This window comes from Tachysurus vachellii, chromosome 9 (assembly GCF_030014155.1).
Source record: "Tachysurus vachellii isolate PV-2020 chromosome 9, HZAU_Pvac_v1, whole genome shotgun sequence".
In the NCBI taxonomy this organism is placed as follows: Eukaryota; Metazoa; Chordata; class Actinopteri; order Siluriformes; family Bagridae; genus Tachysurus; species Tachysurus vachellii.
Window position 1 is genome coordinate 2,969,265 of NC_083468.1, and position 18,910 is coordinate 2,988,174.

At 38.1% G+C, this 18,910-nt stretch overlaps 1 protein-coding gene across 1 annotated transcript in view; it reads right to left on the minus strand.

The window, feature by feature from the left end:
* The window catches only part of LOC132851568 (C-type lectin domain family 18 member A-like), a 19,364-nt gene extending 1,977 nt beyond the window's left edge, over window positions 1-17,387 (minus strand). Inside the window, exons 1-11 of the mRNA XM_060878535.1 lie at window positions 17,201-17,387; window positions 16,061-16,152; window positions 8,261-8,491; window positions 7,149-7,246; window positions 6,294-6,415; window positions 4,234-4,341; window positions 4,041-4,133; window positions 3,583-3,689; window positions 3,362-3,491; window positions 2,211-2,307; window positions 1,951-2,042 (exon numbers count right to left, since the gene is read on the minus strand). Coding sequence (XP_060734518.1) covers window positions 1,951-2,042; window positions 2,211-2,307; window positions 3,362-3,491; window positions 3,583-3,689; window positions 4,041-4,133; window positions 4,234-4,341; window positions 6,294-6,415; window positions 7,149-7,246; window positions 8,261-8,491; window positions 16,061-16,152; window positions 17,201-17,324 — 1,294 coding nt within the window. The 5' untranslated portion in view covers window positions 17,325-17,387. The remainder of the gene's footprint in view (window positions 1-1,950; window positions 2,043-2,210; window positions 2,308-3,361; window positions 3,492-3,582; window positions 3,690-4,040; window positions 4,134-4,233; window positions 4,342-6,293; window positions 6,416-7,148; window positions 7,247-8,260; window positions 8,492-16,060; window positions 16,153-17,200) is intronic.
* Between the last annotated feature and the right edge of the window lie 1,523 nt (window positions 17,388-18,910).

The following is an 18,910-nucleotide window of genomic DNA, read 5'->3' on the forward strand; positions in this document are numbered from 1 at the left end:
TAGGAAATATTAACTGTGGAGGTGCGCACACGGGAAATACAAGGAAACTTTATGGGCGGTTTGTAAATCTGCTAAAGACTGATAAATCAGACCCACTGCTAGCGCAAGCTGTACAGGAACAGGAGCAGAATTTCCAGCAAATAAATACGATATACAAGATACCATGAGATCATGTGAGCGCAGAATCCGCACTGAGCTCCCTGACCTCGCTGCAGTCGATCTACAGCACTGGACCCATGCCAAGAAGATCTGGACCTCAGCCATGTGAGCGATGGACTCTTCTCTCTGATGTGGTCAGGGAAGTACTTTCACTCCCTAAAGCCCAGGAGGAGCTTATTCCCTTCAAGCATGACATCAGGACAAGACTTTTCTGTAGCTCAGCCAGATTTCTGTACTAAATCTGAACACATCTGCATTTTATTCACAACAGGATAGATAGTTCTACACATTCCGTTACGGAGCCTGTGCACTTCTCGGGGAAAGACGAAAAGACGGCTCGTAGCGGACACACCGTTTACCCATAAACCCACTCTCTGGATATAAAGCAGAAGTTAAAGTTTCTATCAGTGTAATTAGCAACAACTGCAGTTTCTTCATCTACCCTGGAGGTGGTGAAACAGTCAGCCTGAGAGCTATTAATCTCAGTCAGACTTGTTTCTTCCCCCAATTTGTTCCATTAAATTCAATCCAAAAGTGTGTGAGATGAGTGTGTGTGTGTTTTGCACATCACATCTTCTAAGAGCTTTCAACCCCGTTGTGAGAGTGTCGCTGTGGCAACAATTTCTCCATAAAGTCATCCTGATTAATCAATAACCACTTCATGACACAAAGCAAAACAAAACAGATCGAGAAGAAAACAAGATAAAAGCCTCTTTGGCACTAATCGTGTGCTGAAAGATCCTCCGCCCCTGGAGGTTATTCACACAATAGAGGCAGCGGCGGTGAAGTGGCACATATTGATCCCGAAACAAAACGCTTCATGACGAAAGCTACAGACTCCCATCGAGCCCGGCGTCATTACAGAGCTGTAGCTGTTTACACTCGCAAACGGAACGACTCAGAAAAGAGACGACGCAGATGAGCAGCTTAAACAGCGCACGTGTTTGTTTACACACCGTCTCTGCTTTCAGATTCAGTTCAGTTCAGCGACGTCGCTACCGTATTAACCGAGGGGAAAAATGACCGTGTATCCATGTGAAAGTAACCTTTAAATTGTAAAAGAGTTTCTGAATCTTTAGCTTATTTTTATTTATTGAAACAAAACAACACAATAATCAAAACCTATTTCTTATTTTCAATTTTTTTTTTTCACAGTCTTTCATGTATCACAAAAATATTACACGTTATATGTGAATTTATTTGATAGATCTTTGTTAGTAACTGTACAGTCACAAAATAAATTGGGGGAAAAAACAGATTATTTATTTATTTTATTTTTTTTTTTTTAATGAAAATGTTGAATAATATTTTTTTAGATATATTTGGATTGTGTTCATTTTTTGGAACTTCATTTTCAGAAAAAAATTATTAACACTAAAATTATTATTATTATTATTATTATTATTATTATTATTATTATTATTATTATATCTAAATACCATACTACATAATTTTTTTTTCATTGAATGTGCTTTAAGAAACAAAGAAAGCATTTGATTTATTTCTTTTTACCTAATTTCTTTCCTTTTTCTTTTTCAGTTCATAGCATCATTATTTCATGCTGCCATATAATTCCATATGATCTTGTGTTTTTCCTTTTTTTCCATTAGAGACATTTTAGCATGGAAGTGTTTATGTTGATCATATTCACATGTACACTGATTTCTGGAGAGCGTATAATAACCAGTGCTGATTATTATTATCTCGATGCCTATTCAAGAGAAAGCAGAGGCAAACCCGTACCTCTCAGAGGCAAACCCGTCCCCTGCATCCCGACATTTCGTTACTCACCGAACTGGCAGATGTATCTGTTGCGTGTTTTGCAGCGCTGGTCATTCCAGTTGAAGGCGCTGGACGCTTGCAGCTCGACACAATTCCCAAAGCTCAAGTCAGAGAGAGAGAGAAGAGGGACACCCGATGGTCAAACCCAAACACTACAGCTGCTTGTGTTTCTTTAGTCCTAATATTCAGCTTCATCATCATCATCATCAATATCATCATCATCATCATGCCACAAAATCTCAAACATCATCGTGTTGCATTTTTCTCACCCCTGATTGTCCGGCTGTCCGAAAGCGAAGCTGGTAAAGGTGGCGGTTTCTCCAGTGTCCCAACGGAACGAGTCTTTCAGCGGTTTATAAGTTAGACCTGTTTTTTTTTTTTGTTATTTTTTATTTATTAAAAAATAAATAACAATTTTTATTATTTATTTATAAACAATTTACAATAAACAATAAACAATTTATTTAACAATAAACAATTTATTTATAAACAATTGTTATTATTTATTTATTTATTAAAATAAATAAATAAATAAATAATAACAATTGTTTATTTGTTTATTTATTAAAAAATAAACAAATAAACAATTGTTGTTGTTTATTTGTTTAATTTTTTTTAAATAAACAAATAAACAATAACAATTGTTTACTTAGTGCTACATAAAGTAACCAAAAAGTAAAACATTTTATGAAATTAAATATAAAATCCTTTTCCTCCATCACAATGCTGTAATGCTCTAAATGGAGAGCTTTCATCTATTCTTATCTGAGATTCCAGTCCAGAGTCCATTTCTGAGTCAGTGAATCTTTTGGTTGTGACTGCGATTCACTCCTCTTTCATTCAATGAGTCAGTTTCTGAATCAGTGAATCTTTTGATTGTGACTGCGATTCACTCCTCTCACATTCAGTGATTCAATATTTGAGTCAGTAAATGTTTAAGTTGTGACTGAGATTCATTCCAGTCTTATTCATTGTGTCAATTTCTGAATCAGTGAATCTTTTGGTTGTGACTGAGATTCACTCCTCTTTCATTCAATGAGTCAATTTCTGAATTTTTTAGGTTTTCCTTAAAGGGGTTCTTTGGATGGTAATTGAATAGTAAAGAACCTTTTTTGCACTACAACAAAAATTCTTAGCTATGCAAACTTTATATGAATGTTCCTTCATAAAACTTTACACACTAAAGACAACAAACCATTTAAGAACCTTTCATTTTAAAAGTGAAGAAAAGGTGCACCCTAAAAGGACGCTTGTTTTTTTCCACCAATAAACCCTAAAAAACTTGTTCTTCAGTTTGTCCTTCTAAAGAAACCCTTAAAAGTTCTATGTAAACGTCAAGACTTCGACAGATGGTTTCCTTTTTAAGAAAAGGGTTCAAAGTAGCATGTAAAATCTTAAAGATTGTTTCAATCGTTCTCACCTATCCAGAGGTTTCGTGTCTCAAAGTCAGTGTCCATGACCTCATTGGTGTTCTCCAGCTGCCCGAGGTAGAAGGTCATGATATCCTGAACCTTCTGATTGTGCACTTGAGCCAAAATCCCTCCTCTTTCCTGTCAGAATAAACGCACAACTAGAATTGAGGCCTAATCACTGGGACCAATGTTGACTAATACCGCTGTTGGATGAAGAAATGTTCCTCACTTGACAACGCAGCTTGGCCGTGTAGTAGGTCTCAGCTTCAGAGGACACCATGTAACATTTACCGTCTATCTGCATGTCACAGCTGTGATAAGGGAAACTCAGCTTCTCTAGAGAACATACAGTACGACCATACCCATGTAACAGCATAAGACTGACATAATCACGTTAAGAAGGCATCAGGGCAGACGTCATATAAAGTCACGAGATTTAATGACAGTTTATAGTCAGTGGCTTAACAGCGTTGTGTTAGCATCAGCACTACTTGTTATCTTTTACTCCTTTCTCGATCAGCATAACAGTAAGTCAGTGTATGAGTCAGTGAATCTTTCAATCTTTGTGTTGGACTCAGTACACACAAAGTACACACTTTGTGCCTAAAATACATAGTTTACTATTTGATTTACTGACACCACAAATACAAAAGAAGATAACCACTAAAGTAACAGTGAGCTCCTCACCTGCACACTCCGCTCCTCCATAACCAACATCACAGAGACAGGAGCACTCCTCCTCCTTATAGCGTCCGTGCACACACTGCACACTACAGCGCACTGAAACACAGCCGCAGTACACAGTACACCACAGTAAATGTCTAAGCGATAAAGAGACGTGATAAAGGTGACGGTGTGATATGAGCAGAACCGCACTCACCCTGACAGAACCGGCCCGTGAATCCACGCATACACTGACACTGGCACGAAGACACGTTCAGCTGTCCGTACTGTCCACAACTCATACGGCACGGGTTTCGAGGGGTCTCTGAAACATTACGCACCACCAGGGAAGGACAACATTGTCAAATTAATCAGATAACAAGCTCCCTCAAAGGCTCTTCGGTTTGTCCATCTGAAGGAACCTTAAAATGTTGTAGTATATGAAGAAACCTACAAGCAAAGGGTTCCCAATTCAGTTGGAAAGTCTTTTGAAAACTAAAACATGTCACCATTTGCCTGTTGGAGAAACCAATAGGTTCCATTTAGAAGCCTGCAACACATTATCCCTATCAGAAAAGGTTCCAAGAAAACTATACAAATAAAGGTTCCAGGAATAACCAAAAATGGGCTTTCACAGTGATACCTGAGAAGAACCATTTTTATTTCCCCAAAGAACCTTTTAATACTGTAGATAGATCTTTTAAAAAACCCATTTTTTCTTAGAGCCATAAAAAACTTTTTATAGTCTAAAGAACCTTTTTCCACTACAAAGAACCTTTTGTGTAATTACAATGATCAATGGATGTTGAAGGTTCTTCATAGAACCACACACTAATGACAAAAAAAAAAATGAAAGAACCATTTTTAAGAGTGTAAGATATTATTAAAACCTTAATGATCCAACAAACCCATGGTTCTAACAGTGTTTGTCCATCTGGAAGACAGTAGACTAAAGCTTCTACTATCCAGCACTCTAAATGGGTTCTAAAAGGAAACCTTAAATGGTTGCATGTTGAACCCTATTCTGGGAGAACCTTTAAGTACCATAATCACACACACACACACACACACACACACACACACACACACACACACACACACACACACACACACACACACACACACACACACAATAACATGCTCTTCAAACAGCACACATAACTTATTCATTTAAACAAACCTGGTTTTTAAGTAAGTGAATTGTTTGTGGATTTTATTCTGTTTACATTTCATGAAGTAAAATTACCATCATGTAAAACTCTACTTCCTCCTACCAACAGGTTCAGCCATGACGCCCTCATCTCAAAACTTATAAAACTTCAACAAAGACTCAGTGTTCTTGCTTCATGAGCTTTGTCTAAACCTGCATAAAAACAAAACACGCTTCCTAAAGACATCATCTGCTATCACTGCAGCTAACACGACTAAATGGCTAAGACGCCACTTAGCGTTCCAGTGAAGAAAAAACAAACATTTCGTACACTACGAGCTCAGTATGTGATGTCACTCAAATACACTCCATGGCTTTGGTCAAATGAGGGTTGACCAAAGACTACGACTAAATCGCAATTTGTACAATTGCGATTTATTCGTAGTCATAAACTTTTGCACTAGTTTTAGCCGTAATTTAGTCTAGTTTTAGTTGACTGAATATCACAAGATGTTTTTAGATTCACAAAGAGATGAGTTGTGATTGGATAGTCTCCCAACTCGTCCCGCCTTTTCCCGACTATCCCCTACCTTTCATAGGATAAATTAGTTCTGAATGGATCTCGTCTCTGGCACTTATTTCCATCTCGTTTTTATTCGTTAACAAAAAATGTCAATAGATTTTGTCATAGTTTTCGTCCTTGTTAATTAGTTTTTAATTAGTTAGTTCTCATCTTGTTTTCATCTAAAAAAAGTATCGTTGAAGGAAACTATGACGAAAATTATTCGTCGATGGAATTAGCACTGCCAGAAATCTGTGTGCTATGCTAGCTAGCTTAGGTAACTTAAATGATTATGGTTGTTATGGCAACTTTATATTTTAAAGAAGAGTTTAGCTTCTGGTAAACAAATCACCGGAAAAAGATTGTTGATTCGTGACTATTGTAAGTGTTTCTAATTAATATATTATGCATATTCATAGACTGTGGCATATTTAATGAGAGGGGAAATTAGCAGCAAGAAATTAGCAGCTTTTTTATTAAGACTGACACGTTCCAGGATACTTTAAGTGACTTAAGGGATTTGTCAAGTTCCAGAGTCTACAAAAAGATCCACGGTGGTTCTTACCACACAAGCCTCCGACATGGTCCCAGAGCCGCAAGCACCCCGACATGGAGGCCGTGCAGAGAGAGCAGTACACTCCTGATTTATAGGGCATCACCTCCTGGCCATTCACCTCCCAGTTTCCCCTGCAAACACACACAAACACACACACACACACACTGAGCAAATCAGTTCGGGTCATTTTAGAAACAAGGCATGTGCAACAGCTGAGATAATGAGATGCAAACTTGTTACAAAGCTAATAAATAATATTACGTTGTGTTAGTGCACAAACTACACTACCCATCAGCCACTGCACATCACATGACCCCATTGATCATATACACCTAATGAGCACTGTATTGAAAGCCTCGTTTTTTGTGTGCCTTACCTACATGCATCATTGTCCAAATCCTTGTATTGTTTGTTTGTTTGTTTGTTTGTTTGTAAATAAACCACTTACACTTGCATCAAATCCTCAATCCAAATCCCAAATCATATACAAATGAGAAGTCTGTTTGCTTTTTAATAAATCCTTGTAGGAATTAAACCATATAAAAATATTCATGCTAAATAAAGGATGTTCACATTAAAGGTGAGGTCTGTATTTTTCAAGACCTGAAATAATCACACAATTTCAAAGGTACAGTGTCCAAATTTGTATAATTCCAAAATTGGCATACTATGGATCTCATTAGTTACTTTATTTCAGGTATTTAGATGAATTTTTCTGGCCCAGAAATGAATTTTCAGGAAAGATGTAAAGGCAGATCAGTGAGGAAAATATTACAAACTGCCCCTTTAATTTTTTTCCCTCAGTTACCTATATTATTTTACATAACAAAAAAGGTCAAATAGTGTATGATAAGATATTCTTACCCAGGGAAGTAAGCACACACAAACATGTCCCAGTGTTTGACTCCAACTCTGCACAGGTGCAAAGAGCAGCCCACCTGACTGGATGTAGCCCACACCATCTGCCTCACAGTGGAAACACACAACACACAGAGCAATGAATAACTACAATCAGCTAATCACGTGTCAGCTCTGCCATACATAAACTACATCAAATAGCCAAGAGCTTCAGTTAAACCAAAGAAACATGAGCTCAGTGATTGTTGGTGCCGATCGGCTGAACTCCTGGAACTTCACGCAGATGTTTTTTGAATTTATAAATGTGAGCATTTCCCATTAAAGTTAAAGAGAAGATCTGAGTAAAGATAAAAGTTTATCTTAGTTTAAAAACACTTAAAAGAGCTCATGAGGTTAAAAACTCTTAGGAATAGTGAGGAGGACTTTTAAGAGGATTAAGTCTTTATCAGAGGAGAAAATGACTGAAAGCTGAAGAAGGAAAAGAAACGTGTTCTATACAATATTTAATAACGATAGTGAGTTAATAAGATGATACAGATTAGGTCGTGTATTTTTGTGACCAATCAGATTAGACCATAGCTTAAAAGTGTTTTTATTGGACAACCAATCACAGTCTTCAAAATGTGTCACCTAGTAACGGGTTAAGCCCCGCCTCCTCTCTAAGATAAAAGGTGTTGTATTTTCCTTGTTCAGAGTTGCTCTGTTTGGTCCTGAATTCACTCTGAAGATACGATTCATAGTTAGATATTTTTAAGATAAATTAGGAGATCATTCTTAGAAACATCATGAATACAGGCTCTGATCTGAAGGTTTGTTGAAGAGAGAGTTATATTACTCATGTAAATTATTCCTAATTAATCACTCTCTTTAACCGTGGTGAGAGGAAAAGCATCTGAGAACCTGCTGAAGCAGTAGGTCACATCGGGATCCGCTGCCGTCACCTGGAGTGGAATCTGAGGCTAAAGTTCTCACACTATTTACAGATTCTATATAAACTTCTATGTATATGAGAATACAGGATGACATCCTATAATGTGAAGTTTTATTTAACTTCAGGCTTCAGTATAAATATGCAGCTTCTTTTCATTTTTTTTAATGCTGCCTCTTTACTGCTTTACCTGTGTATAATGCTTGCAGGTGTGGTTGCTTTTGCAGCGTCCGTTTTGATAGACATAGTGATACCCTTCCTGGAACCACGAGTTGATGATGTCAGAGTAAGAGTCTACGCCATGAGGAGACCGATGGACGTTCCAGCCGACGTGTTCGGCGTCCGCTTCGGATGCAGCGCTGTTCTCTGAGCAGGACTCAGCCGTTATCTGAGCGAGAGCAGCCAGCGCGTCACTCCACTCCTGAGGAAGGATTAGGAAAAAATAAGGAATCAAACTCATACACACATGCGATGCCTTTCTTTCGTTGAGTCAGTCCTTCAAGATCACGGGAAAAAATGAAACAAACACCTGATTTTCAAATAGATATTTGGTAGATCTTGCAATGTTTCAGAGCTAGCATGGATTTTCATCACAACACACCTTCCGCCGAAGCGTCTTCGATTCACGTCTGTCGAACCTGAGTACAGCTCTCATAGAAAGAAAAAACACACAAAGTTGCATTGACAATTTTGTAAAAAATCGGCAGCAAATTCAAGAATTTTTGCTTGCAGCGGTCGCAAAAAAATTCGGAAATCGTGAAAGGACTAAAAAAATAATTTGGAAAAAAAAACTCAGATCATCTTAATGTATCAATTGAGGCTGAATCAGACTCTCTGTTTCATTTTAACTGACCATACTGAGCTGCAGTGAAAGTTTATAAGAGGCTTTTAGAGAGATTAACAAGAGGTTAATTTAACATTTCTGGAAGGAGTCTCCAGTTTCAGTGCTTTGACTAATAAGAAGATGATAAAAATAATCCACACTGCAGTTGCGTCACACCATGTAGACTTTGATTATTTTCCTATATTAGCATTTTATTGTTTTTTTATCTTATACTTAGCTTTAGGACCGAAATCTTTGGGTTTATGTACTGCTTTCGTGTCAGATGACAAATTATCCCTGACACTTTATTCTCAAAAGTCTAAGGTGGTTTTTTTTAGACTAACTCCCTTCATTCATTTCCTGACCCCTTCGTTTCATCCCAGGAGTAAAGTCATAAGGCATGTGTCTGTCCCGGATTAATCCGTTTGACCCAGGCTCTTCCTCTGACCCTTGAATGGGAGCAGAGTGTGTGCGGTCAGCGGTACGACACGCTCGGCTGGTGACATCGTATTCTCATGGACACGGCTGTCACCACTGTGAAATCTAGCGTGAAATCAAAGCAGGGGGGCCACGGTGCACAGATGTGGTTTCACAGCAGCCTTGTGGAGATGGGGTCCCATTTCAGAGATACAGTTTTAGAAGGAAAGGAAGAACAGAGAGGCGGAGAACGCGGTCAGAATTCTCGCTCGCTCGCTGGCACAAATCACCAGCCGGAGTCATACGAGCCGTCCTGTTCCTGTTCCCACCCACGCAATAGACAGAGACGCGACTCAGACAAGCCATCAGCGGCTTGGCTCGAACCGCACCGCCGTACGCTCCCTGTCGTCTCTTATCTCTCCACACATGCTGTCTCTATGTAAGCCTCCGAGATGCTGCCAACTTTCTGTCACTCCACCGCCTCGTCTCCGGAGGGAGAGAGAACCTCTCACGGACTGACAGGGCGCATTTAGATCCGCTCGCAGTGGGAGAATGAAAACGCTCGCGAGCTGAATAGAACAACAATCATCTTCTTTCCGTAAAGGAAAAAAAAAACACAACTGAAAGCTGAACCTGGGAGATTTTTTTAAGAGTGATTTTGTGTGGCTGTGTAGATAGATTTTTTTTTTTCCAAAGGAATAAAAATACAGTCGGGTGCAAAAGTTTGTGTCCAAAATAACGAAAATAGAACAAAATCCAGATTACATTAAAGACATTTCGTGATGGATTTCACAGACGCTCGTTTATTACAGGAAATAAGAAAAATGACAATTTAAAAATATTAATATAATGTTCTACATTCAGCGTAAATAATATATAGGTTTATATGTAAATGTACTAGTTCTCAATATCAGCTTATATTGGGAAGTCGTGGCCTAATGGTTAGAGAGTCTGACTCCTAACCCTAAGGTTGTGGGTTCGAGTCTCGGGCCGGCCACGACTGAGGTGCCCTTGAGCAAGGCACCGAACCCCCAACTGCTCCCCGGGCGCCGCAGTATAAATGGCTGCCCACTGCTCCGGGTGTGTGTTCACGGTGTGTGTGTGTTCACTGCTGTGTGTGTGCACTTTGGATGGGTTAAACACAGAACTTAACTAAGACCAAAACAAAGTTACTTAAAGCATGGAAACATGATACAAACGTGACAGCACACAACAGCAAACATAGCACACATTGTGAACACTCGACAAACAATCGACACTTGGGGAAATATATAAATAAACCACATACAGAGTAATGAGAAACAGGCGAACTCATACGAGACATAATCATGTCACAATAACATGAATTATCACACCTGTCAGCACCCCCTAGTGCTCCAGCAGGGCATAGTCCCTGTCTCTGACACTGAGTCATAGGCACTTTAGACACTGAGGCACTTTAGCGTCTAGTGTATAAAAGGTAACAGAATGGTTAATGGTCTAATGAGTCTTCTCTAATGAGACACTAACTTCTTATACTAACTGGAGTTATAAACCGTATCCCAGTGCCACGTGTGATGCCACAAGCTTTAGGAAAATGTAAAGAAAATAATCCACACAACATCAAGTAGTCTAAAAGACATTTGTAAGATCACCCAGCGTCAGCACCTTGTAGCCCCGCCCCCTTCTACTATGCATAAAAAACTCTAATATTTGAGTAACGCTAATTTGAGCTTTCAGGTTAATAAAGTGCATTTCTACTTCTTTGATCTGACAGATTTCAACAAACCTCCAGATGTGTAATTTATACAAACATGACAATTGGTGTTTTGGGCAGTGTATTGTAGTGTAGTGTAGTGTAATGTGTGTAGTGTAGTGTAATGTGTGTAGTGTAGTGTAGTGTAGTGTAGTGTAGTATAATGTGTGTAGTGTAGTGTAATGTGTGTAGTGTAGTGTAGTGTAATGTGTGTAGTGTAGTGTAATGTGTGTAGTGTAGTGTAATGTGTGTAGTGTAGTGTAGTGTAATGTGTGTAGTGTAGTGTAATGTGTGTAGTGTAGTGTAGTGTAGTGTAATGTGTGTAGTGTAGTGTAGTGTAATGTGTGTAGTGTAGTGTAGTGTAGTGTAGTGTAATGTGTGTAGTGTAGTGTAATGTGTGTAGTGTAGTGTAATGTGTGTAGTGTAGTGTAGTGTAGTGTAATGTGTGTAGTGTAGTGTAGTATAGTGTAATGTGTGTAGTGTAGTGTAGTGTAGTGTAGTGTAGTGTAGTGTAGTGTAGTGTAATAGGTGTAGTGTAGTGTAGTGTATTGTAGTGTAGTGTAGTGTAGTGTAGTGTAGTGTAGTGTAATGTGTGTAGTGTAGTGTAATGTGTGTAGTGTAGTGTAGTGTAGTGTAGTGTAATGTGTGTAGTGTAGTGTAGTGTAGTGTAGTGTAGTGTAATGTGTGTAGTGTAGTGTAATGTGTGTAGTATTGTGTGTAGTGTAGTGTAGTGTAGTGTAGTGTAGTGTAATAGGTGTAGTGTAGTGTAGTGTATTGTATTGTAGTGTAGTGTATTGTAGTGTAGTGTAGTGTAGTGTATTGTAGTGTAGTGTAGTGTAGTGTAATAGGTAGTGTAGCGTAGTGTAGTGTAGTGTAGTATATTGTAGTGTAGTGTAGTGTATTGTAGTATAGTATGTAGTGTAGCGTAGTGTAGTGTAGTGTAGTGTAGTATAGTGTGTAGTGTAGTGTAGTGTATTGTAGTACAGTGTGTAGTGTATAGTGTGTAGTGTAATGTGTGTAGTGTAGTGTATTGTATTGTATTGTAGTGTAGTGTAATGTGTGTAGTGTAGTGTAGTGTAATGTGTATAGTGTAGTGTAGTGTAGTATAGTGTGTAGTGTAGTGTAGTGTATTGTAATGTAATGTGTGTAGTGTAGTGTAGTGTATTGTAATGCAGTGTAGTATAGTGTGTAGTGTAGTGTAGTATAGTGTAATGTTTATTTTGTAGTGTAGTGTAGTATAGTATAATGTGTGTAGTGTAGTGTAGTGTATTGTAATGTAGTGTAGTATAGTGTGTAGTGTAGTGTAGTATAGTGTGTAGTGTATTGTAGTGCAGTGTAGTGTGTAGTGTAGTGTAGTGTAGTGCAGTGTAGTGTGTAGTGTAGTGTAGTGTAGTGAAGTGTATGTAGTGTAGTGTGTAGTGTAGTGTATGTAGTGTAGTGTAGTGTTTGTAGTGTATTGTAGTGTGTAGTGTAGTGTATGTAGTGTAGTGTATGTAGTGTATTGTGTGTAATATAGTGTACTGTAGTTTGTGTAGTGTGTGTAGTGTAGTGTGTGTAGTGTAGTGTAGTGTAGTGTGTGTAATATAGTGTACTGTAGTTTGTGTAGTGTGTGTAGTGTAGTGTGTGTAGTGTAGTGTAGTGTGTATAGTGTATTGTATTGTAGTGTAGTGTAGTTTATGTAGTGTGTGTAGTGTATTGTATTGTATTGTAATGTAGTGTGTGTAATATAGTGTAGTGTAGTTTGTTGTGTGTAGTATAGTGTAGTTTAGTGTGTGTAATATAGTGTAGTGTATATAGTGTAGTGTATTGTATTGTATTGTAGTGTAGTGTGTGTAGTGTATTGTAGTGTAGTGTATTGTGTGTAATATAGTGTAGTGTAGTTTGTGTAGTGTGTGTAGTGTAGTGTGTGTTGGTGTAGTGTGTGTAGTGTAGTGTAGTTTGTCGTGTGTAGTATAGTGTAGTGTAGTTTGTGTAGTGTAATGTGTGTAGTGTACTTTGTGTAATGTAGTGAATTTGTCATATTATTAGTTGTGTTGTATCTGACGTCACGTATCTGACATTGATCTGACATCTGATTGTTGTTTCATTTCATTCTACAGTTACAGTGGAATTTACACTAGACATTCAGCTTGTTCAGCTTTTCTCGCTTTTTTGCAACAACTGTGAATTCACTATGCTACATTTGACAATTCTGACAGGTCCTCACACACACACACACACACACACACTTCCCTTTCAGTACTGCACAGTTATTTCACACACACTTTTCACTCGCTCCACATAAAACTACAACGGGGTCACCGGCAGAAAAAAGACCATCATTTGAGAAATTTTAGGAAATTAGGGAATTTTATCTCCCTGTGAAAGCCGAGCTTAGAGCTTCAGCGTGAGCCTCTAATCTCTGGTACAGCCACAGACAATCAGGCTGCGCTTATGGATTTCTGTGCAAATATTGCAGAACGATAATCACAAAGCCGCTTCAGCGCAAAGCCTTTTTCAAATTTATCACTAAAGCACTTTAATATCCCTTTTGAGCTGCACGAAAACTCCTCTGTGAGCCTTTAAGCAAATTATCTCCAATGCAACGGCCTGGAGTACAAAACGTAGACCGATGATGATGATGATTATGAAGATGATGATGATGATGAAGCAATGTCTATTTATACTCGATCCCTGATGATGCTGTCTTTATGCGTGATGTACTTAAATCTGTCTCGACCATGAATTACAGTTCAGTGCAAAAGTTTGCACACCCTCACTCCAACAAGACGCCACTTAGTTTTTAATTGATTTTTCTTTCAAGTAATAAAAACATTTAAATGTTTTTACATTATATGAAGAGTTACACCAGGGCTTCTTAGCATTGATTCATTTTCTGTAATTATTTCTAGCTAATTGTTGATTTATGATGAGTTGATGACATCATGACGGTTTTTTTTTTATTTCTCCATAACAAAGCTTCTAGAGAGAAAATAGAGACGTTGGTGAGGGATTGACTTTGTAGCTTCTATAACGTAAGTGATAACAGGAACCGCATTAAAAGTGACTATAAACAAATACAAATCGTGATGTGAACGATTGATGTGGAAATAAGTAAAATAAAATGCTTTGTGCTTAACTCATAGGGTTAAGTGTATTTATTCCTTAAAGCATCAGACAACCGAGATTTATGAGTATGAGTTGTAGGTCTCAACTCAAAACTTTGTGTAAGGCATAGATAATAAATAGATGCATTGGACAGTGAGTGTGTTGGTGAAAGATAAATCTCTGAATGTTTGTATGAAAAAAGGACAGCTATCGGTGAGTCTGGCACAGAGTTTGACCAGGGCTTTATCAGTAATAAAGATCAGTTTCAAGGTCCAGATAGAAATTTGTTTCATTTCTTACTTGTTTACACAGTGGCCTCAGCATAATGGTGTTATATATCGGTGTTATATATAAAACGTTGTTATTGTTGAACAGGTTCTGATGTGTCTAGATTTGTGAACGCCATTTAAATGTTCCTGAATGCTCCTGTTTATCCAACATTTGACTGATTTTGACTAAACCTTCTCAAACGCCGATATGAAGGCTGTTTGTGCCTTTTTTTTACAACATTGGAACATTAAAGACAAAATATTGTTGTGTCATTAGCGGTTGTGTTTCATAAATATTCTTTTCCTTGCCTACTTGGAGCAATACAGTATATTCATAGATTCAACGGTTATTTTTTTTCCACACAAATGTTTGTATCTTCAAAGTAAGTGTTGATATCAAACCCATTTCTGGTCTCTGAGAAGCTCCAAGTTCTTGTTCACCTAAAAAGCAGCTCGAATTTCATCTTCGACACTAAAATTCTGTGTAAGGTTATCAACAGGGGGGAAAACACACATCCAAAACACACTGAAGGCCAAAACTCATTTTAGACTTCCAGCCATAAAATCGTTCATATGCTTGTGGAAACGATTTGTGCATTCGTGGAACACTAGTGTATTTGTAAAAGGGGTTAAAATCTTCCAGCAGCATTACAACAAGGAGGTTCTGGAGGATGGAGAAAAAGAAATGAATGTGAAATGAAGTGATTGTGAAAACAGCATTACGCACCAGCTCGTGCGCCTTTACTCTGTAAGCCTGCGGCGGCACACGACAGGACATCCAGTCCGAAACATCGGGATTAGCGCCTTGACCTGCGCTCAGGCAGCAGCTGTCCTGGTGCTCACGATGGACTCGTGTCAAAGAGACTCACAGTCTGTGTGACTGTGCTATCACTGTTTCACCTTGGGATATCCTTCAGAGAAATAGGACATCTGAATGGATTAACTGCAGTTTTGAAACCAGAATAGACTCCAGCTGGGGATGGAGACACATTCCACACGGCTGAAAGGTGTTTGTAGAACTTAGGAAGAACTGTGGGAAATTTCTACAGGAGAAGCGTTCAAGGTCAGCAGTTTCAATAGAGGAGAGTTTCTTTACAAAGCGCGTTCTATTTTGAAACTCTGACTGGTTTTGTTATGGGTTTTTTGGAGGTGGGGGTAGACACCGTCCTCGTCAAGCATGCTGGGGGTTTCTTCTGGCATGTTCCATTAATGAAGCGCTCTGGCACCAATCCAAAAAAGGAGGAAAAAAAAAGGTGTAGAAGCGAGACCCTGGGAAACCATGGAGAGAAATATCTCTGCCTATATATACTGTAAATATGTGTGTGTGTGTTTGGGTACTCTAGGAAAAACAGACAGAGATCCACAACCAAACACAAGTATTAGAGCTTAAGATGTCCACATGCCTCGATCACATAAAGCATTTGACCGACCAAATCCAGTCAAAGCCTCCAACTCTCCAACAAATAAATGAATAAAACTGAAGAACTCGTTCCCCATTCAGCTTCTTATCATGTGGCTTTAAGCCATTCCTCGCATGCCTACTAAAATCTATTGTGCTTTAAGTTCAGTGACTGCACTTTACTACACCCTTCGTTCAGAGGTACCCTTGAGTCCTTTTCTGTCAGTAAGAGGAGGATTAAAACTCAAAAGCAAACGTACCATTTTTTGCATGTTGGCCGCCATGGGCTCGACCCGACTGCGCAGTCGATTGTGTTGTGTAACGATCTGAAAACGCTCCTTTGCCCCAAATCCTAGAAAGAAAAGAAAGCACTACAGTTACCCTGCTACATCAGATCTCCATGGCAACCAAGATCAAGCATGAGGTCGAGGGCAGTCTGTGGGGTCAAACCGCTGACAAGTGCTGACAGTTTGATGCAAACAACACCGTCTGCTACCAGTGATGACTAAAAGTGCTAATTGGACCACATGTACAGCACATGTACAACATCAAATGTAAAAAAAAAAAAAGGTTAATATTAATGAATTAAATACGTTAATGTTTCTATGGTAACAACTCATCCACAGGGACTTTATTCTGGAATTTATTCTGTTTATTATTAGTCTTAATATTTAAATGTATTAGTCAAATATTTATGAAATGCTGTTGTTTTCTTTAAGGAGATGTTTATTTAACATTTATGGAAGGAGTCTCCAGTGTCAGTTCTTTGTAACGGTCTGACTGTTGTTTTTTGTTTTGTTTTGTTTTGTTTTTTCTTTTTTGGTCTTAATTCTTCAAGAGAGAAAAAGTACAAGATGTTTTGTAAAGGAAGGACTGTTTAGAGCTGCTCCATAATATTAAATGCAACTGTGCATGGCTAAAAAAAAGCAATAAAGAAAGTCGTTCGTGAATAATATTAATTTGGTATAAAAGCAATAAAACCTAAAAAGAATCGACTTCATCATTGTCGATTATTTTCCTAAATCGGTACATTATCAAGCATTTTATTCCTTACATATAAAGAATTTTGAAAATATGTTAAAGAGGTTTTAAATATACACCAACTGTGTACATTTCTCAGAAGGAAAGTGAAGAAAATGAGTCAAAGGTAAATATAACGTATTAAAGTCTCACCTTTTTTTATATAATAGCTAACCTTTCATAATGACAACCTAAATATTTAAACATGTATAGAAACAGCGTCCATTTATAATAGTTCAATGCCTTATTTCACAGGACTTTATTTCACATAGCTTTTATAGTCCTATGAATGTTCAATGGTGTTAAGAGTAAATAAACACAAGTGATGCAGTTGCGCTCGTGCGCGCTACCTGGACAGGGATCAGGCGCGTGCGACTTACCGCTCTCAGGTGAGACGGTTGTTCTTCTGCTTCCGTAAAGCGCCCGGCTCGTGCAGGTGTTTATCACTAAAAATATAACCATTATTAGTGCAGCGGAACTCTGTGAGTCTTTTGGAGGTCTCATGGTTGTAAGAAGTTTCCAAACATTCGTTATACAGAGTGAGGGTCTGTGTTATTTACCCCTCATTCTCTCTTTCTCTCTCTCTCTCTCTCTCTCTCTTCAGCTTCATTCTCCGTCCTGATGACGTCACGTCACCGTTTTAACGCCCATCATCCCATCATGAATCAGACTTATTCGCTCTAAGCTACTTTTAATTTACGTTAAACATAATAAATATGTACAATATTTAACTGTTTAACTCTTAAATAAACGTCTAGGATCTGTACACCGTCACTCTCACTGTAAGCACCATGGTTTATGAATATGCATGATTATAATGAATATGCAAATTAGAACACGCTATTTTGAACCATCCTAGCTAACGTTAGCCAAATTACAATAGCAATTCAAGAAGCTTTGGTTTGTTTATTTTTATTGTTATTAGCAGACTGATTAATATTAGAGTCTTAAATTCAAGAGAATTATTATAAAATTAGACAAAACTTTTCATTATTTTGGTGTTTTTTAACCACTGAGCTAGAGATGCAGTATATTGACAAAAGTTTCGGGGTTCAGGTTTTCCAATCACTTCCACGGCCACAGGTTTATAAAATCTAGCACCTAGGCATACAGACTGCTTCTACAACAGTCTCAGGAGCTCAGTGAACTCAAGCATAGTACTGTGAAAGGTTGCCACCTGTGCAAAATGTCCATTTACGAAATTTCCTCACTACTAAAATATTCCATGGTCAATTGTTTGCGGTATAATAACAAAGTGGAAGAAATCGGGTACAACAGCAACTCAGCCACAAAGTAATAGAAGTCGCCAACTTTCTGCAAAGTCAATAGCTACAGACAATAAAACTTCAGAACTGGCCTCCAGAGTAGCTCAAGGACTTCTCGTCCAAAATCAGTGCCTGACCTCACAAGTGCGCTTCTAGAGGAATGGTCAAAACTTCCCATAAACACACTCCTACACCTTGTGGAAAGTCTTCCCAGAGGAGTTGTACTGTAGTTATAGGTGCAAAGTGTGGGCCAACTCCATATAATTGATGTCATTAAAGTTCATGTGCATGTAATGTCAGACATCCCAAAACTTAGTGTTTAATAGTGTTTTTGATTAATGATACTACAAAATGACTAGAAATAAAACATTTGTGTTTCTTTTTATTTGCAAATCAACAGTCATTACATTTCTGCTAAAATGTAAAGGCTAGTGTTTCACCGAAAGTTAATGTCTGTGTCCATTTTTTCCCTACATAATCCTACATAATAGTAAAGTTATTCTTTTCTTCTGTCCTGAGATGTACTGAGGAAGTTGAAGATCTCCCTGCAGAGGGCAGAGTGTTTCTATTCTGGTGCTAGAACCTCTCAAGGATCAGAGATTTTGATCTGTGAGGTATAATGCACATATATTAGCTTAGCTTATCTACCAGGTTAGCATGCTATAGTACATTTATGTCCAATTAAGTTTTAGCAGAACTGTAACTTATTAGTTTTAAAGAGTACTTTTACTTTAAAGTTTTAAGATAATGTTACATGCCCTGCAGTAGACTACTGATTACTGACTACTATTTTTTTTTATGAATTATTCAAAACATTTACTTCAG